Source organism: Dipodomys merriami, unplaced genomic scaffold (assembly GCF_024711535.1).
Source record: "Dipodomys merriami isolate MVZ:Mamm:240054 unplaced genomic scaffold, mDipMer1.0.p SCAF_104, whole genome shotgun sequence".
NCBI lineage: Eukaryota > Metazoa > Chordata > Mammalia > Rodentia > Heteromyidae > Dipodomys > Dipodomys merriami.
The window spans coordinates 591,428-615,831 of record NW_027202316.1 but is presented as its reverse complement, the minus strand read 5'-3'; the positions used below and the strand labels follow the sequence as shown (position 1 = coordinate 615,831).

At 42.8% G+C, this 24,404-nt stretch overlaps 1 protein-coding gene across 1 annotated transcript; it reads left to right on the top strand.

The window, feature by feature from the left end:
- Positions 1-997: 997 nt before the first annotated feature.
- Stk17a (serine/threonine kinase 17a) lies at positions 998-23,365 on the top strand. Its single transcript, XM_069998106.1, has 7 exons — positions 998-1,346; positions 6,458-6,670; positions 8,868-9,012; positions 18,541-18,667; positions 20,477-20,525; positions 20,612-20,791; positions 22,697-23,365. Exons 1-7 carry the CDS (start codon positions 1,147-1,149, stop codon positions 23,016-23,018), a joined length of 1,236 nt encoding a protein of 411 aa, XP_069854207.1. The 5' UTR covers positions 998-1,146; the 3' UTR covers positions 23,019-23,365.
- The last annotated feature ends 1,039 nt before the right edge of the window (positions 23,366-24,404 follow it).

Sequence of the window (24,404 nt, the reverse complement as noted above, 5' to 3'; positions counted from 1 at the left end):
TTGCCTTCAGAAAGAGGTAATTTATTTAGGTTTTAAATTTTGCCAACCTTTCTAAGAACTCTCAGTGAAAGTGTTGATCACAAAATCAGGACTGATTTGCAGAGCAAAACTCCATTGAAACAGTCTGAGTGGAGCAAATACATACATTGATTTGAATTTTTAAAACATTACTTAAAAATAAGCTATGGCTAGGCACCCTAGTCCTATAATTCTAGCTATTCAAGAGGATCGTGGTTCCAGGCCAGCCCAGATAGGGAAGCCTATAAGACACTTTCCTGCAGTTAGCCACCAAAACGCCATTAGTGGAGCTGGGCTCAAGTAATAGAGTGCTAGCCGTGAGCAAAAAAGTTCAAGGACAGCACCCTGAGTTCAAGCTCTAGGACACACACACACACACACACACACACACACACACACACACACACGTGAATGCAATATCCTATTCGTGCTTATTTTATTGATCTGTGTGTGTACTTAATAATATATACAAAACTCTGGCTTCCAGAGTTAGGAAGGAGCTAGGAGCAACTCCCCAGCCCAACAGGCTGTACAGCAAGCCAGCATCTCATCATACAAAATGGGTGCCCAAGCTCAGGCTCACAGCTCTTACACATTCCTTTGCTGAATCCAGGGTCAGCTTTTGCAACCCGGGTGATGCAGTCGGTCCTTCTAGCCGGGTGGTGGCGCTGGGCATTCCCTACGGCTATTTTAGGCTGCACCTTCCCCCTCTGGGGTGCAGAGGAATCGCGCGAGGAGCAGAGACTGACAAGGCACCAAGGGCGGGGCCTAGGTGAGGGGGCGTGGCCCGTGTGGAGGCGAGGTTCTTAGGGCGGGCCTGCGTGAGAGTGTAGTTTGCGCGGGGCGGGCCTGCGTTAGGGGCGTGGCTAGCCGAGCGCGCCCGTGTTCGGGGCGTGGCTTCTCGGGGGCGTGCCTGCACGTGGGCGTGGTTAATGGGGGCGGGCCGGCGTAGGGCGTCACTAGTGCGGGTGGCCACAGCCTGCAGTCGGAGCGCGGACCGCGGGGAGGACTGTTGTGTGCGGCTGGTCGCTCCGGCAAGAAGCAGCCGGGGCGGGGGGCGGGCGCGTTGCCCGCCGGCTGCCAGGAGTGAGCCAGGTGGCCGGGGAAGACGAACGCCCGAACACCACCATGATCCCGCTGGAGAAGCCGGGCAGCGGCAGCCCCTCGTCGGCCGCCGCCTCCGGCTCGGGCCCGACCGGCCGGGGGCGGACGGCGCCTCACCGGTCGCCGCCCCAGGCCCGCGGGCTGCTGACGGAGATCCGCGCCGCGGTACGCACCGAGCCCTTCCAGGACAGCTACAGCCTGAGCCCGGGCCGGGAGCTGGGCAGGTGAGGGCCGCAGGGGCTCCGGGACGCCGGGCGCCGAGCCGGGTGCGGGTGGCCGTGCGGGCGCCAGTCTCCCCGCCGGGGACTCGGGGCCGCGGCCTGACCAGGCGCCTCCTCCTGGCCCGGGGGCCGCGTAGACGGAGCCCGGCTGGGCTGTCCGCGGCCGGGACCCCGCGAGCCAGGCTCGGTGACCCGCCGTGGGACCCGCGCCTCGGGCCGCACCGGTTTCACGGAGGCGCGTGTGCGCCTCCTACCCGTCGAGCGGCCGGCGTGGAATCAAGCCGGAGTGAGGGGAGCCTGCGGCTGGCCGGGGTGCGCGTCGAGGCGGGGCGGCCGGGCCCGTGCGGTTCGCAGTCCCGCGCCGAGGAGTGGTCGGACGCGCTGGCGGGGCCGGTCCGGAGTGGACTGCGCTCGTGTGACTGGGCGGGGGAGGTAGAGTCTCCACGCCTGGCTTGTCTGGTCCTGAAATAAGCCGTCTCAGCGGCCGTCCCTACCGCGTGGGGTTGGCCGGGACGCGGTGCCATCTGGGCCTGAACGTTCACATGCGTGTTGGTTCTCTGTCTCAAACCTTTGTCAGCCTTGCGTGAGCCTTCCGGGTGGTAACTGGAATTGGGTCTTCCAGGTAAGACAGCCTGCAGGTGGGGTTTTGGAAAATAAACATTGGTTCCAAGCAGAGACCAAAAAATGCACGCCTTGGCAGAGAGTAAGGTAACAGGGATAGAAAGATCGTTTTGTTTCGTTTTTCTTTTAAATATTTTTTAATGTTTCCTGTCCCTCTCCCCTCCCCAGGACAGGTGTGAAACTTAAAAATGTTTTCTTATTCTCAGTGTTCACCAAGAGGGGCAGGGGGAGGAATATGCTTTCCAGAACCATATCGATTTCTCTGTTGACTCTGGCCCACAGTGCATGATTTAATTATGACACCATGAGAGAACTCGGCTAGACTCTGCAAGGGACTGAAATGCCTTGAGATTCCATACATTCCAAAGGAACCCTGATTACCTGAAAAGGGAAAAGTGAGTTTTCCATTGTTTGAGTTGTCTGGCTGTGTTCCACAAAAGGAAGTCAGGCATTCCCAGACATCCTCAGGTGGCAAGACCTGTCTTGTTGTACACTTGATAATGACTGATTTCAGATGAAAAACTGGATTTGCTTCCTATCAACTCTTAGGGTACTGATCTCCCCTTCCCCCCCACTCCCAGGAGTGTTTCTTTTAACTTCTGTTTTGTACTTTTTGAAGGTGTGTGTGTGTGTGTGTGTGTGTGTGTGTGTGTGTGTGTGTGTTTGTGTCCTTTATAGGAGTAAATTCTGAAGTGGCTTAGCAATTTAGAGCTAGATATTTAAAGTCAAAGCCTGAAACTGAAAAATAAAACTTTTTTTCTCTTTGGTCCCCTTCTTTTAATCAGGAAGGGGGTTGTGAATAGTGTGGGCTTTGCAGTCAGTAGGTCTGGGATCGATTCTTGTCTTTTGCCACTTCTGTGCCCTTGGTAAGATTGCCTCACCATTGATTACCTCATAGAGTTGTTGAAAGAAAGAAAACACATCTATAGCCTTAAGGCTATGCTTAGTCCTCAGTAAATGCAGTTCATTGTGGCAAGTATATAACTTGCAAAATTACCCATTTTATATTTCCATGATGTGGGAGGAAAAACAGAAGATGTATCCATTCCATAATATGGATTTTAATGTAGTGAAATGGAAAGGCTCAGAGTTAAGTGTTCAGTCAGAAATCTATTTCCTTTGGGTGTTTCTGTATAATGACTGTTCCAAGATGGTCAGCGTTGTTTGCAGAATAACAAGGTGTGAGGTTTATCATTTTTTAAAATGCACATTCTTTCATTATCCAGAGAAGTCTATAGCAACCTTTCTTGTGTGTGAATGTAAGAGGTCAGACTTTCTTTTATGGCTTCGTGTAACTTACTCTGAGTCCAGATATGTGCCAGTGTAAACCAAATTAGTGATTTCATTACTGAGGCATGAAACAGATAAATGGACTTGAGTACTTAGAAGTTTTACATGTTGATTTCACCTTGAGTTTGTTGGTAATAGAGCAACGGAAAGGTGTTTTTGTAAGTGTAAAATGATGTTGATTTCACATAAGATGATTGGCCTTATAAATGTGTTTTCATCGTCTAGTTCCCAACCAGAACATTATTTTAAACATGTTTGTAAATTTTATAGAAGTGTTAGGTCAAGGGCTGAGGCTGTAGCTCAGTGTAAGGATTTTGTTGTTTGTTTTGTGTCAGTACTGGGGATTGAACTCAGGAAGTGGGCACTCTTCCTTAGCTTTTTTTGCTGAAGGCTAATGCTCCATCACTTTTTTGGTGGTTAATTAGAAATAAGCATCTCAGAGATTTTCCTGCATAGGCTAGCTTCAAACCTTCAACCTCTGTCTCAGCCTCCTGAGTAGCTAGGATTATAGGTGTGAACCACTAGCACCTGGCTTAGTGAGTGGACTAATAGTTCTTGACTAGAATATACAAAGCCCTGATGTGATACACACACACACACACACACACACACACACACACACACACACACACACACACACACACACACACACACACACACACACACACACCATGCACACATACCAAGGGAACATGTTTTGCTCTTTGTATTATGTACTCATAGTTGAATTTTCCTAATATGGGAGAGGAGTTATAAACATGAGCTCCTTGCTGAAACTGGTCCTTCATAAGTATGTGGGCTTTACAGTTTTACAAGTGCTTTCACATACCTTCATTATAGGGTAATCTGATAATTTTGGACAAATAAAAGGAAATTTAATTTTAGTCATTTTGTAAAACTATAAATAACAAATCTCATCACCAAGGCTTGGGTATAATGATGCATACTTGTAATCACAGCTACTTAGAAGGTGGAAAATGGGAGAATCACAATTCATGGCCAACCTAGGCAAAAATTTAGCAAGACCTTATCTCAACCAACAAGCTAAGTATAGTGGTACATGTCTGTGATCCCAGCTATGCAGTAGGCATAAGTAAGAGGATGGAGATCTGGCTAGCCCTAGGCAAAGAGAGAGAGAGAGAGAGAGAGAGAGAGAGAGAGAGAGAGAGAGAGAGAGAGAGAGAGAGAGAGAGAGAGAGAGGCAACCAAAGGAAAGAACTTGGGAGCCAGGCTCAAAAGGCAGAGCACCTGTGTTCAAACTCAGTACCATACATACACACACACACAATCTGATCTTTGAATCAAATGCCTTAGTTAGCCAAGTAGTTATAGTCATTTATTCACTTCTTTGGGTAAGTAAGAAGGAGCTAAATTTGGGTAAGTAAGAAGGAGAGAATTCATACATGTGGAATTCAAATTAGATCACCTCCTGAGGCTTAAGGGAATAGCTTAGTGGCAGAGAGCCATTTACCTAAGGGGTGCAAGGCTTGGATTTGACCCCCACTGGAAACTAAATTTGCCTTGAAGGCTCTGCTCTGTTCCATGATATTTTGTACAAATTTTTATGATTGATTATATCATAGATCTGAACTTAGTGTCCAGTATAGGACACTTTAGAATTTTTTTTTTTTTGTCAGTTGTGGAGGCTGAACTCTGGGCCTGGGTGCTGTCCCTCAGCTCTTTAGCTCAAGGCTAGCTCCTAGCCACTTGAGCCACAGTGCTACTTCTGGCTTTTTCTGCTTATGTGGTGCTGAGGAATTGAACCCAGGGCCTCATGCATGCAAGGCAAGTACTCTACCACTGAGCCACCTTCCCAGCCCTCCTAGATATGTTTTGAATGCACGAATACTTACCATTGAGTTATAATGACCTACTCTGTTCAGTACATTATGTGCTATCCCGCAACCTAGGTTCTAATCTGTCTGTGCAGATTAGAAGACACATTTCTCAGAATATGTCTCCACTGTCTTAGTGACTGCAACATGGTCACATGGGAAGCACATAAAACTCTACACTGGGCTCTAGAATTTATTTCCAAATGTAACCATCAGTCACTGTTCTCAATGACATGTCACCAGAAGATCCTATAAGGAAGTCACATTTGAACAGAGCCATAAAAAATGAATGGAGTTTGGTAAGTGTGAGGTAAGACGCACAAACCATTGACAGTAAGCGAACAAGATACAGTAGTAGGCAAGTTCAGTAAAGAGAGGATGGATGACAAGTAGTCCTGCATGTTAAAGGTTATGAGGTCAAGTTGCCCTAAAATATTGGTCCATAAGATGAAAGAGCGGGATATATCTCCACTGTGCTAGGTGGTACGATGGAGATGTAAGATGGCTGATAAAGGAAACCCTGGGATTCACAGTCTAGCAATGAGTTGTATAACAACACATTGTCATGTGTCAGATTGATTAATAATAAAGATCTAAACAAGGTAACTCCTTTGTAAGGTGGGGTAAATCAGGACCTAAAACCTCGCTTGATTTTTTGCTTCCTCTATGTACTGTTCAAATAATAATCTACATTATCTCCTACATTTGCCTGTAACTCAGCCCTTGAACTGTTATTTGAAATCCATCCAATGAAAAGGATTCTCTTTACCATGAAAGACACCTCAGACTTGTATCCCAGACATATAATCCTGCTAAGCTCTGTTGCTGCTTTTCTAATCTTCATCGCAGCACAGTACCTACATTAAAAATCTAGAAGCCAGTCTCCACCACCATCTCCATCTTTCCCTTCCTTTAGTGTTTTTGCATTTTGAACATTTTATAAATATTCTCTCTTCCCTGTCTCACTGCTGCTACCTGGGTTCTTTCAATGGCTTCTCCATTTAGGGTCATTTGACAGTCCACTCTCTACAATATTATCAGAAGCTTTTAAAATAGCCCAAACTCTCTTGAGCACCAGTAGCATATGCTACTCAGGAAGCTGAGATCTGAGGATCACAGTTCAAAGCAAGCCAAGGCAGGAAATACCATGAAACTCTTATCTCCAATTAACCACCAAAAAGCCAGAAATGGAGCTGTGGCTTAAGTTATAGAACACTAGACTTGAGCTAAAATAGCTAAGGGACAGCGCCCAGGCCCTGAGTCTAAGCCCCAGTATTGGGAAGTTTAAAAAAAAAAGAAAAAGAAAAAAAATTACCATCTCTGAAAAATTTTGCACTTTTAACAGTGAGTGTTTGTGTTTGATTCTAGGGGGAAATTTGCAGTGGTGAGAAAATGTGTGAAGAAAGATTCTGGAAAAGAATTTGCAGCAAAGTTCATGAGAAAAAGAAGAAAAGGCCAAGATTGTCGGATGGAAATCATTCATGAGATTGCTGTGCTTGAGCTGGCCCAGGACAATCCTTGGGTCATTAACTTACATGAAGTCTATGAGACTCCCTCAGAAATGATCTTGGTTCTAGAATAGTAAGTAATGTTCCCTTTGGCTGAGTCTGCTATAGGCTCCACCCCCTCAGTGGTACCACATAGCTTTGCCAATCAATGAGCCAGGGCCTGGTTGTTACCTTCTCATCCTCAAAAACACCTTTTCTGCTTTACTGTGCCACATGTACCTAGCTTTTATTAGCCAGCCTCTTCTCCCTTTGTGGAGAAAATTAGATGGTTAGAGGCCCACTCCCTCAACACCCCATTCCTCCTGCCCTTTACATTTGACTCTGCGTCTGAGTTCCATGGCTTATCTGTGTCCTTTATACTTCCTCTTCTGAGATCTGTCTTTTGCAATTTCAGACCTCCTCCTCTGGTAGACCTCTCAAACCCTCTGTCTTTATTTCAGTCTCTTCTGAAATCCCTCATTCTCAGCTTTAGCTCTTGAACTCTCATCATGACTTCTTCCATGAATGGTCTACAGCTCTCCTCCCCTTCAGTCACTCCACAATGTTGCTTCATTGAGTCATTCGTCTGCTCAGGTGTCAGTGCTCTTTTCACAATTCAACTCATCGCCATCTGCTCTTACAAAACCAGCCCTTTTTGACAGAATTACTCTGCTCAGTTTAGTATTCCTTATTCCTTCCACTACTTTACTCTTTTGAAATTATACTCTTCCTAGCCTTTCACAGTCCTGGGCTTTTGTGTTTTAATTGTTGTTGTTTTAATTTTCTCTCTGAAGAGCCGTTTACTCTATTCTGTGTAAGTACAAGTGTTCCCCATGGTACTATTATTGGTACTATTATTGTTTTTGTTTGTGTATGTTCTGTACATCTTTCCTGTTCGTAGTCTTTTTGAGTAGCTTTGACTGTTATTTACATGTATTTCTAAATCATGCCAAACTCAGTCCCTCTTCCTCAGTGTTGTCCTTTTAAGGTCTATGTTTTCTTTTGTTCCCTATTTCCCATAGTATCTCCTTTCTTTCATTGCTCATGCCAGAAAACCTTTGCACCTATCCTTGATTCCATTATCTACGTTAACAGTCCTGCATGATAAATGAGTGGGTCTCCTCCTTCAGCCTCTCCAGTAGCTCCTTCCCTTATCCCTGGACTTCCCCGCCTAGGTTGTCCCTTCTGCTGCTTTGAGATAAGTGAGGGAAACAGAGATGTGCTGAAACTGATCCCTCACTAAGAAGCCCTCTATGGAAGTGGATTCTCTGGCTTCAGTTACCAGGTTTTGAAAACGTAGATCAGTGTGGTTTAGCCATTGAGTTTTACCCTCTGCTGGCCTAGAGATACACAGGTTAGTGAGATAGTAAACTGCTCAACCACATCCATGGTTTGTCCTTACAGAAGCAGGCAACTTACCACTGTGTTTACCTATTCCTGACACCCTGGCCTGTGCAGTCAGGACTAATAATATAAAATTGAAAACATATAGCCCCTTCCTTCAGATGCTAAAGGTTTCTCGAAGGAGAGGTGTCTTGTCACTGTTTCACCAGAAATTCCTGTGGATGCTCCTGAGCACAAAGCTTATTGGCCATGATTTATTACATTTGTCCCAGCCACTTTGTCAAGTCTTCAGCCAATACATTTGCTTTGTGCCTCATACACATTGTTGATAAATTAGTCCTTACATTGTTAAGTTTTCAAATAAGATTTCAAATAAGAAAACAAGAAATAGGAAAATTATCCATCTGAGGTCCTACTATGGATAACAGAGCTGGGATGCAGCCCAGGACAACTCCATAGCCTCTGTTCTGTACTGCTTTACTGCACACTCAAGAGGGCAGTGAGGACAGTACACTGCATCATCCTTGCTTCTCTTGCTACTGAGATGGTTGGGCTTGGCTCAGACTGTTTTTCTCCAGATCTTTTAATCCATATTCACAATCAGCAGTCTGCCAGGCAATGAATGATTCATCTTTAGTTTTATCATGTGGGTTCACTGTTAACTTGGTGTGTGAGGGGTGGGAGGTGCACACATGCCTAAGTCCTGGGGTTTGAACTCAGGATCTAGGTGCTGTCCCTGAGCTTTTGTGCTTAAGGCCAGTGCTTTACCACTTGAGCCATAACTGTACTTTATTTTAGTGGTTAATTGACTTTCCTGCCCAGGCTGACTTTGAACCCCAATCCTCAGATCTTAGCCTCCTGAGTAGGATTACACAATGAACCAGTGACATCCAGTGATTGTTTCCTTTCTTATGAATCACATTTTACTTTAATTTGTCTTTCTCTAGTGCTGCTGGGGGTGAAATCTTTGATCAGTGTGTTGCAGACCGAGAAGATGCCTTTAAAGAAAAAGACGTTCAAAGACTCATGCGACAGATTTTAGAAGGTGTACACTTTTTACACACCCACCATGTAGTTCATCTTGATTTGAAGGTAAGATATGTATTACTTTACCAGGTGAGATTGCTAAAGAATGGCATTCCCAATGTCTAATAGTTAACAGTGGCTTGTTCAAATGTGTGTTGATTTGTGATTTTATTAGGCAACCAGGATCACAGACTTGAGTCTTAACTTTTCTAGCCTGTTGATTTTATCAGGGTGATAATGAATATATAGATAGGTACATAGAAATATAAGTATAGAATTTCCAAAGATTGGAGCTCAGAATATTGCTGGTATAGATGATACTTCCTCATAGGATTAGGATTTAAGGTAGTATTTTTTTTGGGGGGTTAAGTTTATTTTGAGAAAAATAAACTTACCTCCTAAGAGATAGAAAGACTTATGAAATGTTTGGGAATAAGCAAATTGAATTTAGACATCAACTAGAAGATAGTAAAGTTGAGAAAAGGTTTCAAATGTCATGAAGAGAGATAATTTTTATTTTTTAATAGGAATATTTGAAAAGCAGTATTTTGGAAATTTAAAAAGGTAAGAATAAAAGAGAAGATGGGTGTGAGTGCTCACACCTATAATCCTAGCTCAGGAGGCCGAGATCTAAGTATCTCCATTCAAAGCCAGCTCAGGTTTTGAAACTCTTTGTCTCCAGTAAATCACCAAAACGCTGGAACTGGAGCTGTGACTTAGTGGACAGCTCTAGCCTTAAACAAAAAAGCTAAGAGGCAACATCCTGGCCCTGAACTCAAGCCCCAGGACTGGCACCAAAAAAATAACAGAATAAATGAGAGAATTGGAGCAATTAGAGGCAAGTGGATTCTCATTTTAAATTGTCAAAGAGGTAGAAGTAGGAAAGGAAGACAAAGGGCAGTTGATCATTTCTAGTACTTTCAAGTGATCAAAACCCAGCTGAAACTAGAATAGGCAAAAAAAGAAATTTCATTGACAAGAAAGCCAAGGGATTATTGTACCTTCAGTTACTACTGGGAGTAGTTACTACTTCTCCATTTTTGCCCCACTCAGCTCTGGCAAGAATGGCAGTAAGGTAGGGTGAGGCAAATGCTGTTGCTTGGGTCTCACAGCTGCCCAGGGACTCCACAGAAAGAGCTGGCTTCCATCCACAGTTCTTTCAGAGTCCTCACAGTCATGCTAATTAAACCAGCTGGGCTCATGAGGGACTAAGTATGCTAGGGTGGTGCAAGGCTTGTCATTTTCAAACTGGTTGAGAAAGGATTGAGAATGGGTATTAGGAGGCAAACATGAAATATGTACCATAATGCTCTTGTATTCCTAACAGTAAGTAAATATCTGTCATAGTATTCTTAGTATATTCCTAATAATGAATAAGAGTATATTAGTATCTTGGTATATTCCTAACAGTAAGTAAACAGCTGCCATAAAATTCTGTGTATTCCTAATAATAAATATATACTAGAATACTTTTAGTGTGTACTCCCAACAGTAAATATCTACCAAAGCTTTCTTTGTTTTTTTTTTGTTTTGTTTTTTTTTGTTTTTTTGTTGTTGGTCATAGGTCTAAGCGCTGCCCCTCAGCTCTTCAGCTCAAGACTAGCACTCTTCCCTTTGAGCCACAGTGCCACTTGCAGTTTTCTGGTGGTTTATTGAGATAAGAGTCTAATAGATTTTCCTGTCTGGGCTGGCTTTGAACTGTGATCCTCAGATCTCAGCCTTCTGAGTAGTTAGGATTATAAGCATGAGCCACCAGCCCAGCCCAAATCATTCTTAATATACTCCAATCAGTTAAATAAATGCTCACCATAGTATTCTTGGTGTATTCTGACAGGAAGTGTCTGCTCTAATATTGTTAGCATACACCTGGAGTTATCTGGGTAGAAGAAGAGTTTGAGATTGCTATTGATCTGATGGTAACTTTTGTATCAAACACAGCTTAGTTTTAGGAGGTGAACAGTCCTCAGACAAAGAACATAGCACCATGACTCCAGTTCCTAGTTCCTAGTGTTAATCCACTTACCAAAATGCCTCATCACTCAGAGGAAATGGAATTAGGAAAGAAGCAGCCCAAGGAAGCTGGACCCCAGGAAAGGAGCCCTGTCCTGAATTGTAGACTTGTCTCTGCTCACCATCTGCTGATGTCCTTGGTCTCTGTGATGTGTGTACAAAGAAGATGCTGTATACTAGTCAGAGTCACTTGGAAAATCTTCTGCTAACAAACTGCTAGGCCCTGACACCTCTGATGAGGTAGAGCCAAAGGATGCTGATCCTTAGTAGCACCTTTTGTGTAGCAGTGTAAATACCAGTGTGTGAGGGAATGTTTTCAAAGAAGACTGTATATGTGGGAGCTGGAGTTTTACTTCTGAAGCAGCCTTGAGAATGTCCCATTTGAAATGAGGTGTGGGGGCTAACCAGGTGCTGGACGCACTCATGTCTGCAATCCTGGCTACTCAGGAGGTTGGGATCTGAGTGTTGAGGTTCCAAGCCAGCACAAAGGAAAGTGTGACTCTTATCTCCAATTAACCATCAACAAGCTGTAAGTGAAGCTGTAGTTCAAGTGGTAGAGTGCCGACCTAGAGCAAAAAGGCTAAGGGACAGCTCCCAGGGCCCCAGTACTGGCACGCGCACACACACACACACACACACACACACACACACACACACACACACACACACACACACTGGAAGCACAGGGGCATTATACACCATTTACATTGGTTTCCTACTGAAAAATGCATAAAAGAAGGTAAACTTGCCTCTCTCAAGATACTTAGCACTGTGGCTGGCATAGATCACTTAACAGTAGCCACATGATGGTCACCAGTGGACAGCGTTAGTGCACCCACATGTAGCACCACACATGACCTAGTTTGCGCCACCATGATGGAGGAACCAAGATTTTCTTTTTGCCTTTAGTCAGGTGTGCAATGCAGGACCTCTCCTCTGCGGGAGAGGTAGCCTCTGACTCCTGTGCTGCTACAGTGTTGTTAACCATGAAGAATTCCTTAAATAATGCTTATTTGGTAGTTTGTTGTTGTTTTGTTTTGTGTATTTGCTTTTATACTTTTTGGCTAGGAGTGTAGGAGTAACTAGGGCATGGGCATTCTCTGGTAACTCATAGCCTTGTCCTTGGTTCAAAAATGTTCTCCCACTTGAGCCACTCTCCCAGCCCTTTTTCAAAAGCATAATTTCATGCTTTTGTCCAGGCTGGCCAAGGTCATGATCCTCTTACTTCTACCTTCCAAGTAAGCTGGGATTACAAGAAAGCACCACCGTGCCTCGCTTGATTTTGAAACAGGGTTTGTTTGTTTTTTTTAAACTTTTGCCTGGATTGGCCTTATAAACTCAGACTTCCTATCTCCATCCTGAATGGCTGGGATTGCACGCTTGCCCCAACACCTGGCTCTGGTTTCAAACACAACTTTGTAAAGTTATACTTAATTTTTTATTGTGTCTCACTAGTTTCATGATATAAAAAGGTCTTCTAGGAACAGAACCCCAATTATGTAACATCACACATATAGGAAATGAGCTTTATTTCAGTTTAACCTGTGACTATTACTTAGGAGCTAATTAAGTAGCAAGTCCAACAGGTTACCATCACCATGTGTAATATATCTTTGATGTCACTTGAAAGCAATTCAGGTGAATATTAATTTCTTGACTGTCAGGTTCAGCCGTGTATTTACACAAGGAAATTATATCCCTTTCTCCCCAATACCTCAGTATAAATTATATTCCTTTCTCAACACACGGTGTAAAATTCTTTCTAGATTTAATAGAGGCCTTGATGATGATGATGGGCCTTTGATGTTGGCTGCCAAACTCTCTGTATTGCCTAACTCAGGGGAACAAGCAGACAAGGCAGTCTGAAGTTCTCAGGCTTCCCCTCTGCCTCCATTCTTCATGTGTCTAGTCACGTGTCTCTCAGTGAACTGCTGAGATGGGATTGGTGTGGCAGCAGGGCAGGCAGGAATGATTTCTACCCAAAGGTCATTTCCAGTTGACCTCTCTGAGTCTGGATAAAGAGAATCTATTGTCCTGTACCTTTAAGAGCCATCTGTCCAGTGAGAATTTATGTGTATGATGTTTACTCTCAGGCTCTGGAAGAACTTGAAAGGCTAAACTATTAAAAAAAATTTTTCCCACACTGCTTCAAAGCTAAGTAAATTTTCTTAAGTTTTAATTCAGCAAAAACTGATAATCCCAATATCTATTATAACACTGAGCTAGTAAATCTTGAGTCGCCACTGTGGTTAAAATGGGAAATGAGTGCCCAGAGACATAAGTCAGCTGGAAGTTAGAATAGCTGTGGCAGTCACGCCTGTCAAGGAAATAATTAATACTAAGAGAATACACTGCTTGACTTCGGCTCACCAGAAACCTGATTCACTGACAACTTGCAGCCAAACACCTCGAAGTGAGCATGAGAAATGGTTTGCTAGACAGCAGGCACAGATTCAGGAGTCCACAGAAATATAAATCTAGTCTACAAACTAGAAGGAAAAAAAAAAAAACGAACAACTCTTAAGTAAGGGAAAGCCCATTGTATGGCACAGAACATGTAGAATAGACAAGTCTGTGAAGCAATAGATAACTCGAGCAAAGCAAAGTCAGGACAAAGTTAACTGGAGCCTCTGAATCGCCTCAGTAATTTGATGCATTAGTCATTCCGAACGATGGCCTGTCTTTACTTGTGAGGGCAAGGACTGACCCAAAATAGCACAAAGAAATCTTCTCTTGAGATCTGGTATGCTCCTGATCTGGTCGTGGGGCCTTAGTCAGTGTTGACACTTGTGTTCTGTTGTTAAAGTGTCCACTGCTAGGTGAGGGGTTAAACATGAAGTCAAGTCACACATAGTTTAAGCATAAATATATAACTTGAGAGCAGGGGTAATATAAAGACATTTATATATAGTTTCCACATTAGGATGATTATTACCCTGTTTCTCTACGGTAAGCTGAGTTTGAATAATTAAAACTTTATCTACTAGAACTTTGACTGACTGATAACAATGTTCTTTCAAAACTTATCCATGATATTAAGCAAATTGTTCTTGATAATAAGGAAATTAACACCTCAACTTTACAATGATCTTAGCCATTTGGTCATTGGTTATTGTTGAGCAAATGTTAAATGCATTGTAGGCCAGTGAAATTACCCAGCTGCAGGGGGTATGCGCTGTGGAGCAGGAGGAGACTTTGAAAGACCTCCCTGTAGCTGTGGACTTTATTAGGCCCAACTGAAGTTTCCATTGGCTGACCTGCTTCTGAGGCACCACGACTTCATTATCATAAGCTGTTTCCTTAAAAAGAAGGATTATCAAAGTTATAAATGTTAAAGTACTTACCTTTGTTTCTAGCACATATATTAATAATACTAATGTAGGCTTTTTTTGACATTGTCACCAAACCAGTTAAGTTTCTCACAGTAGCTAAAGAATGTATTTCTCAAGGCATATAGAATATAGACAGATTGTAAGGAGAAGGAAACATTTACAATTACTTAAAGGAATAAATGGCATTTATGAACTGTCATCATGTCTGTATTTACAAATCAATATTTATAAGTAAATTTCAAGAAGATCAACCTAGTTTTGTTTCCCATAGTAATATTTCACATGGCCTTTTTTGTATGTTCTGGAAAGGGAAAAACCATGTTAATGATAAACACACATCCCTGAGCCAAAGTCCTATGAAGCTTTACTGAAGAATTGACATTCTATTATACTCTTAATATTTTATTAACATATTAAAACTGTAAATTGCCTTGAAAAATTCCAGAGACTGACTAATGGTGCTGCATAGTTTTTTTTCCCTAAAAAATTATGTATTGATCTGCTTTCTGTTAGTGAAATAAAGTACCTGAGACTAGTTATAAAGGTAAGAGGTTTGTGTTCTCACAGTGTAGGAGGCTCCACGGCATGGTGCTTGGGTCTTGGGGAGGATCTTTTAGCAGATATAGCAACAACACAACAGTAATCAATCACTGGGCAAGATGGGAGCAGAGAATAACTTACCAGTCTGGTGCACTCTTTTGTAAGAACCATCTCAAGAGAACCAACCAAAGGTCCCAAGACTACTTTCCATGGCCCCACAGCTCATTTCCTTTTCTGCCAGGACCTCTTAAATGTCTCACCTCTCTCACACCACCACCTTGACAACCAAGCTCCCAACATGTGAGACCTAGAGAGTCACCTAGCCAAGTCCAACCATAGCACATAACTTCAAGCTGCTTAACACAGGAGTGGTAGCTTGTCTTTTGTCATTGACTCCAGAATGGCCTACGGAGTCCTGTAATTTCAGCTGCTCCCTTTCCTTCCCTATCTCATTTCTGCTGCCTCTCCTGCCAGTTTTGCCTTGTATTGTTCTCAGGACTTCCTGATACCCTTTCACCAGTGTCTGTGCTTGCCTTTGTACCTTTGTACCTTTGTACCTTCCACCTATCTTACTTCCACATTGATTTCCTTTCTAGCAGCTTCTTAATGTTATCTTCCCCTCCCTCAAATGTTGCTTTTCCTGAGGAGCCTTTTCTGACTCCTCTAAAAAGAGCATGCAGGTGTATGTACCCCACAGAGCCAGTCTCTGCTCACCCTATTGCTTGCTCAGAGAACTTCAGACTCCCTGAAGTTTCATTTTATATCTGTCCTTATTTGTCCTCATTAGCATGTGGGGCTGCAGGCTAGGAGTGCCACTCAGTGACAGAGTATGGGTTTAATCCTCAGCAAAAATAACGTTACAATGTAAGGCTTTAAAAGAGGAGATCTGTCTTGTTTTCTGTTCTTCAGAGTATACCTCAATAAGGACTCAATAAACAGTTTTTTGAGTGATAGAATCCTTCAGATCTGCTCCCATAATCCCTCAGTCTTTTTCTAAGATGGAATTAATCCTGTTTACTTACCTCTTTGTTCCCTGAACATTCTGCATACACTAGTAGCACAGGATAGCACAAAGGAGAGCAAGTTCAGCTAAGCAGTCTATTTCTTCCTCTCTTGACCTCTCTGTGCAGTTCAGGCTGGCCTGGATCTGAAGATGTAGTGCAAGCAAGTCTTAAACTCACAATCCTCCTGCCCTAATATCCCCAGTTCTGGGGTTATGTGGATGTACCACCATGCCCAGCGTGATCAATGAACTCTTTGTCAGTAAGGATTTCTTGTTATTAACATTTAGACAACCATCATACCTGACCCCCCCCCCAAAAGAAAGACGCTGATTGGAGTGGAAAAATTAGTCTGGTTTTAGTCATGTTGAACTTGAGGTGGTATGGAGACATCAAAGGGGAGAAAATAGGTAAGCAGTTGGTTGAAGAAGTCTGGAAGAGATAAAAGTTGGAGTCATCAGGTCTAGGTTATACTTAAGTTGTAGTTGCAGGTGGACTACAGAGTGAAAGTGTGGGGTGAGGAGGGAAAATAGCCTCAAGATCAAGCTGTGAGAAAACAGCATTCAGCCAGCCATGAGGTAGAAAATGAGAGTAGCAGCAGCCAGAGAGATGAAAGGAATGCTAGAGTGCTGTGCTATCATGGAACCCAAGAGAAAAAGAGTCTACAAACAAAGGAGAAATAGGCAGCTAGACACTGTGGCTCACCTTTAAATACTAACTACTCAGGAGGCTGAAATCTGAGGATCATGATTTGAACCAGCCTGGGCAGGAAAGTTTGTAAGACTCTTATCTCCAGTTAACCACCACAAAGCTGAAAGTGGAGCTGTGACTCAAGTGGTAGTAGATCACTTACCTTGAGCAAAGCTTCAGGTATAAGAGCAAACACTGCAAGCTATCACCAGCCCTGCGACCTCTGGAGGACAGAGGTTGTCTGAGGGCTTGGATGGAAGTGGAAGGAGAGAAAATGTGCTTTTTCATGGTCATTCTGAGAACACAGTGTGATGGAGGAGCAGGAAAGCAGCATTTAACCAGTTGCTTTCTACAAGATAGAGTAGCCAATCAGCCCTGCCTGGGGGAGGGAATATAGGAGGGAGGAGAAACGAGGAAGAGAGGAGCACCTGAGCACCTACAGACTTTTTTTTCTTCCTTTCAACAATATAAACAAGTATTTATGTAATATCTACATTGTATTAAGTATTATAATCTAGAGAAAATTTTAGTTCCTAGACTGTATGTTATATCGTAGGATTATATAAATAATATTATATATAGAGAGAGATAGAGATATATAGATGTTATATGTTGGTAATGTTATATGGTGTGTGTGTGTATATATAGGTATGTAAGGATATATATGATATATGTACACACACACACACACACGTATGTATGTTATATGGTAGGACCTGTGTAGGTTATTTGCAAATGGAATCTTACACCATCCACAGATTCTTGGAGTCAGTCCTTCAAAATGGGGTGTGTTTGTATTATGCAGAGGAGGGAGGGATAGGGGACAGCTAGGTCAGCTTGTCTGGAACAGTGAAATGGAGTTGTCATGACACATAATCTCATGAGATGTGAAAAATGGCAGAAAATGAAGAACCACTGAGGTAACTTCGGTGTTTTGTTTGGAGAATGAGACTGGGAATATGGAAGAGAGACAGCAGTGATGAGGGTGTACTTCTGCTCCAAGTGTTTCCTGGACTAAAGACCTACCACTAGCCAAAGGCTAAGATGTGGGTTTCTTTGGATCCTCTCAAAGTCTTGAGAGGGCAGCTGAAGCTTTTAATCTGTGAAATCATCTGAAAATAAAGGAAAGGAGAATCTTGAACAGCACAGAATTTTTTTAAAAAATGAAATGGTGAGGCATCTATGGAGGATGAAGAGATCCCAGAAAATAAAAGAACATTTTAAGGCTGTCAGGGAAGGCTGACAGGTTATTACAGTTATTATAACCTTCTGAGGACAGATGTGGTAGGAGATACAGACAGCTTGAACTGGATTGAGAAGTGATAGATCCCCTAGAGAAGTGGAGCTTGTAGGGAATAGCAGGAGGAGGGTGCTGGCTGGAAAAGGAGTTGGGGTCTGGGGTCTTTAGAGATAATTGCTCTAATGCCTTTTGTTTTAATTTTTTAAGCTAGGGAATAGAAGCATTTATAAGCTAAGGAAAAGCCAGTCTAGGAGAAGAAGCCACAATTACAATTGTAGTCCCAACTATATCAAAGCAAATCACAGTCCCAGCCAGACCTGCCAAAGAGCTCAAGACCCTATCTTGAACAATTACAAAAACAACAACAACAACAACAAAAAGAGCTGGAAGTGGTGCTGTGGCTCAAGGAGTAGAGTGCTAGCCGTGAGCTGAAGAGCTGAGGGACAGCGTTCAGGCCCAGAGTTCAAGCCCTATGACTGACAAAACACACACACACACACACACACACACACACACACACAAGAGCTGGGGATATGGTTCAGGTGGTAACACACACACACACACACACACACACACACACACACGAGCTGGGGATATGGTTCAGGTGGTAACTCATCTGCCTCTAGCTAGCATGAGACTGAGCTCATACCTAATCAAGTATTTCTTGTTAAAAAAAAATGGCTGATTGCTGTTAAATTCTCAGTTTCAAAAGTGAAATTTGTGCTTTATGTGTTGTCTACTTTTAAGTGGTTTCATTAATTTGAGGGTGTTTATATTTTAGCCACAGAACATTCTGCTGACAAGTGAATCTCCACTGGGTGACATTAAGATAGTTGATTTTGGCCTTTCAAGAATAATGCAGAACAGTGAAGAGCTCCGAGAAATTATGGGTACTCCTGAATATGTAGGTATGTACTCCTGAGAATGGATGATCTTGTGCTCAAGGCCAGGTGTCACTGTCACTGGGGTACTCATGAGTGGACAGACTCATAGTGGGGTTATCTGTCTACTGTATTGAAGTTTTACCATCAGAGATTGATTGCTTTGAATTAAATTGAAAAACTGAAAACTTTCTAGAGTGCCAAATGGATGATCCCCTTTCTCCACAGCTAAGAGATAATCTGCTTTCTTGCCTGCCTTTTTGTTAGAAGTGAGGTCATTTGTTTGGTTTGGATTGGTGCTGGGGCTGGACTCCAGGTCTCCTGTATGCTAAGCTTGGGCTGTAGCCTCAGCCCAAGGTTGAGAGTTTAAAGTGATTACTTCCAAAAGGGATAGGAGACAATAAGGACCTTTGAATCAGTTTGATAAGGTAATTGCTAACCCTGGGATTCCATGGAAGTAAGGAATAGAGGCTTTCCGGGGGCTCCGGGCCTAATAGAGGGCTGTGGCTTGAAGCAAAAGGGGCTTAAACATGGAGGGGTGAGCTTACAGCAAAAGAGCAGCTGATGCAGGGCACCATGGGTACAAGTTGAGTAGAAAAAGAAGTGAGAGGGTTAGGGTTAGGGTTAGGATAGAACTAAAAATAACAAAAAAAAAAAAAAAAGAAAAGAAAAAGAAGTGAGCTATGCGTCTTTTGTTTTTTTCCCTTCCTTCCCTCCCTCTTTCCCCTTCTCCCTTTGTTTATGGACTAGAAGAAAAGTGAGGATTTGTGATTTGGCTGATTTTTAAAAAGCTGCTGTATTAGAATATGATCATAGAATAACTTAGAAATGGCACACAGAGTCTAGAATATTAAGCTAGAATTTCAGTGGTGAAACCACTCTTTGTGATTAGCTAGCTATACTCTGGCAAAATAGCTTTTCACACCAGGAGGCCAACAAGTGTTGCAGCCTGGCTGTGTGAGTCTTGGTGGCAGTATGGACATTGCCTGGGGCTCTGGTAGGCTGGGAGAGGGGAGGCTGGGCTGTGTTTCTAAGGGTAGCAGTGAGAAGTAGGCAGTCCTACTTGAGCCACACCTCTACCTCCTACCTCCAGGCTTCTTGCTGGGTAATTGGATATAAAAAATCTAGGGTTTTTTTCTGCTAGGCTGACTTCAAATTCTGATCCTTTTTCTACTGGGCTGACTTCAAACCCTGATCCTCAGATCTCAGGTTCCTTAGCTGGGATTGCAGGGATGAACCACCAGCACCCAGCTGATTGTTGGGTACACCATGAAGGGGATAGATGGATGGGATGAGTAGCTGAAGGCCCGGGTTTGAAGTAGATATGCCGTAACTAGGATGGGGCCATGGAGAAGAACAAATGTGGGTACCCTGAGAAATATGTAAGGTTATAATCTAGAAGGTGTAAGGAGATGTTGGGAATTGTCAGTTTATATTGCAATGTTTGTATACTCAAAAACACTTTTTAAATACTAGGAGTAAATAATGACAGAAGTATGAAACAAGGCTGGGAAGGTAGCTCAGTGGTAGAGTACTTGCCTTGCATGGAAGAGGCCCTGGGTTCAATTCCTCAGCACCACATAAGCAGAAAAAGCCAGAAGTAGCACTGTGGCTCAAGTGATAGAGCACTAGCCCCACGACCAAAAAAAAAAAAAAAAAAGTATGAAATGTAGCTACATCTTTATATTCACATTCACTTGAATTCTGGTGTTAATGTATTTCATTTTAGGTAAGATCTTGAATAATGTCTTCTAGTTTCTAATGTTTAATTTTTATCAATAAATTAGGATTTTTCTTTTCAAAAATCTAAGTGTCCTCTTCTATTTCTTATTCCAGCTCCTGAAATTCTTAGTTATGATCCTATCAGCCTAGCAACGGATATGTGGTAAGAGTTGATTATGCAAAATTGATCAGATTAGTCTCAAGAAATGAGTGTGACACTAATTTCCCTCATATCTTCTTGTGGCTTAGGAGCATTGGTGTGTTGACTTACGTCATGCTTACAGGAATATCGCCTTTCCTAGGCGATGATAAGCAAGAAACATTCTTGAACATCTCACAGATGAATTTAAGTTATTCTGAAGAAGAATTTGACGGTGTATCTGAATCAGCTATTGATTTCATCAAGAAACTTCTAGTTAGGAAACCTGAGTAAGTGCTGATACATCTTTAGCTTTTTGTTGGGAGATGCTGAAGATCAAACCAAGATCAAGAATGTGCTAAGCCCATACTCTACAACTCAGCTACACTCCCAGCCTGAGCTCTGTGTGTGTGTGTGTGTGTGTGTGTGTGTGTGTGTGTGTGTGTGTGTGTGTGTGTGTGTGTGTGTGTGTGTGTGTGTGTGTGTGTGTGTGTGTGTGTGTGTGTGTGTGTGTGTGTGTGTGTGTGTGTGTGTGTTCGTGTTCCTGTCTTACTTGATATGTGAGTTAGCCTAGGCTTCAGTCTTCCTGCTTGTGTTCCCACAGTCTCTTGGGATGACAGGTGTACACTACCATATTCAGCAATTACTGAGTTTCTCCAACGTCTATACCCAGGATGGTCTCTGATTGTCATCCTCCAGTCTCCACCTCCCCAGTAGCTAGGATTACAGGTTTGAGGCACTGTGCCCATCTTGTTTGGCTTTTCTGAGACAGTCTCGAAAGAGTTCCAGCCCTGGCTGGCCTGGAACTCTGAATAGCTCAGGCTGGGCCTCAGATTCACCATTGCTCTGACTCAGCCTCCCAAGTGCTGGCATTACAAACAAGTACCACTATATCTAACTCATATACAGTTTTTTAAATTATTTGTTCTAAACAAAAGTGGTTTATAACTGACACCCCAAAGTCAAGTCACAAGAAAGGTAGAAATAAATTAGATTGAACCCTTGGTCTGATGAATCGATTGAAAGAAAAACTACAAGAAATGAAAATCTGGCCTTCAAGGGTGGTGTGCTGGTCAGTGTGGCCTTTGTAAGATTCCACCATGATACATCATGGGCAGGGCCAAAAAGTACAGAAAGTGATGGTACATCAAGTTCCTCTTCAGATGAGCTTAAAAAGCAGATCTCAAATTCAGGTGTGGCTCCATGAGCAAGTGAATATGCAAAAGTACCCTGCAGTAAATGCTTCTTAACAGAAATTGACAGTGAATTACAGTGGTTGTTTTCCATCTGTTCTCCTTCACTCGAAAGTCAAGATTTGCAACTAGGCAGTGGTGATCACACCTATAATTCTTGCTACTCAGGAGGCTGAGATCTAAGGGTCATGGTTTAAAGCAAGCCCAAACAGGCAAGACTGTGAGACTTGTATCTCCAATAAACTATCAGAAAAGCCCTAATTGGAGCTGTGGCTCAAGTAGTAGAGTACTAGCCTTGAGCAAAAGCACCCAAGGCCCTGAGTTCAAGCCCAGGACTGGCACCAAAGAGAGAGAGATTTGCAGAGATGCTTCACTTAAAATACTGTTTTTCAACATTATGAGGAATTACATCAAAATTCTAAGACTGGTGGCCTTGTTTAAGAAGCACAATAAAGCTGGGCACCGGTGGTTCATGCCTGTAATCCTAGCTACTCAGGAGGCTGAGATCTGAGAATCGTGGTTCAGAGTCAGCCCGGGCAGAAAAGTCTGTGAGACTCTTTTTTTTTTTTTTTTGGTCCGGTCGTGGGGCCTGAACTCTGGGCCTGAGCACTGTCCCTCAGCTCTTCAGCTCAAGGCTAGCACTCTACCACTTGAGCCACAGCACCACTTCTGGCTTTTTTCTTAATGTGGTGCTGAGGAATCGAACCCAGGGCCTCAGGCATGCAAGGCAAGCACTCTACCACTGAGCCACCTTCCCAGTCCCTGTGAGACTCTTATCTCCAATAAAACCGGAAGTGGTGCTGTGGCTCAAGTGGGTAGTGATCGCCTTGAGCCTTGAGCTGACAGCTGACAGCGCCCTAGCCCAGAGGTCAAGCCCTACGACTGACAAAAAAAAAAAAAGCACAATAAAATGTTTGTTGGCTCCAAGGCTGGAGGCATGGGTGTGATTTTTAACGGAACTTTTAACGTTATCCTACTTGTGAAATGCATTCCTTTATACAGAGAGCGATCCACTGCTGAAGAATGCCTAAAACACCCGTGGTTGATCCCGAGCAGCACTTGGGATCCTTCTCTCAAAGTGAAAGGAGCCCTCGAGGCGAAGGCCCTCCAAGAAGGAGCCTCTGTGGCTGACATCAGGGCAGGTCTTGAAACAGCAGAAGCTGAGGACTCGCTTGGAACTGAGGAGTTCATTGTAGTGACTTCATACACATTAGGACAATGTAGACAGTCTGAAAAGGAGAAAATGGAACAAAAAGCCATTTCCAAACGATTTAAATTTGAGGAACCTCTGCTGCAAGAAATCCCAGGAGAATTTATCTACTGAACAGTATTTCCCTTTCAAACTTGAAGATTTCTTTACGTTGAAAATGTTTGTGTTATTTATGGACCTCTGGCCAGGTGCTGTACTAGAAGTGGAAAACCAGGCATCACTGTCAAAAAAACAAACATAAGCTTCTCAAACTTGTGCAGTTAGGTGAATCAAGCCAGATTTGTATAAATGCCAACCAGGAGGTTTTGCAGTTGATCTGTTTCAATGTTCTTTTTAAGAAGGGATGTGTTTGCACCATTTAATTCTACATCCTTTTTCTGGAGAATGGGAATTTGTGTACAAATTTATTTGTGTTCACTTTCTTTAAAAAACAAAACCCAGTAAAAGTGCCAAAACTCTTACTTCTGGTAAGTCTCTTTATTATTAATTTATATGCACCTACATTTGCAGACATGTATGTCCATCTCCTTACTAAAATTGACAGTCTTTCGTCTTGGATTGTTGGATTATTGGGGTTAAGGCAAGGTCTTCATTTACATTCACATGTAGTTTAGGCACTTGGAATACCATCCTTAGAGTTTGATAGTGTCATATTTTTTGAATTTTTTTCATTACTTTGTAATGATTTACTTGCATTTGTATGGTTTTTCCCAGTGATTGTAACTTACCAATGGCCAATCTGTTTTTCTTCACGGTGACTAACAAAAGAAATGGTGATTTTTTTCACCTCTAAAATTATTAATGTTTAGGGTCTGGTGAGGGAAGGCAATTATGTTTTTTTCTATCTCTTTCCCACACTCTGCTCTGCCACTTCCTCACCCTTGCCCCAAATATATCACTTCACTTTGGTCACTTGCATGTGTCCTCATGGGCTAAGGAAGACTGATCATTTTGTTCAGTGAAAAGATTTCTTCATATTGTTTGCCCACAGAGCCTCTACTTGGGATGTTTCTTAGCCCTTTTGCTCTGCTAGTAAACATTATGAAATACCAGACTATTTATAAAACTTGACTTTATTATTTTTCATTAGGGAAGTACCTTGTCCAGAAAGATTTAACTCAGCCTAAGGATATTGGTCACTAGTAGAGTACATGGGAGGCCCTGCATTCAATCTTAGCACCAAAACAAAACGCAAAACATAAGCTTAATTTGATTAGGCTTAAACTACTTCAGTGTTATTTAGACTTCTCAGTTCTTATTTTTTAAATGAAATGTACAAGTATATAACTTGAAGTAAATAGCCCTCACATAAAACTTGCAGTTATTAATATTCTTGTTAATACATCTTGTCAGTTGTGTGCACTATGTACACCTGTTGGCTCTTCCTGGGGTATGAACTAGGAGCAGTTAGGAGCTATCCCTTTGTGATCTGATCATGGTGGCACACAAGCTCTCAAAGGCCAAGATCATAAGTAACACCCTGCAGCCACCAGGTGTGAA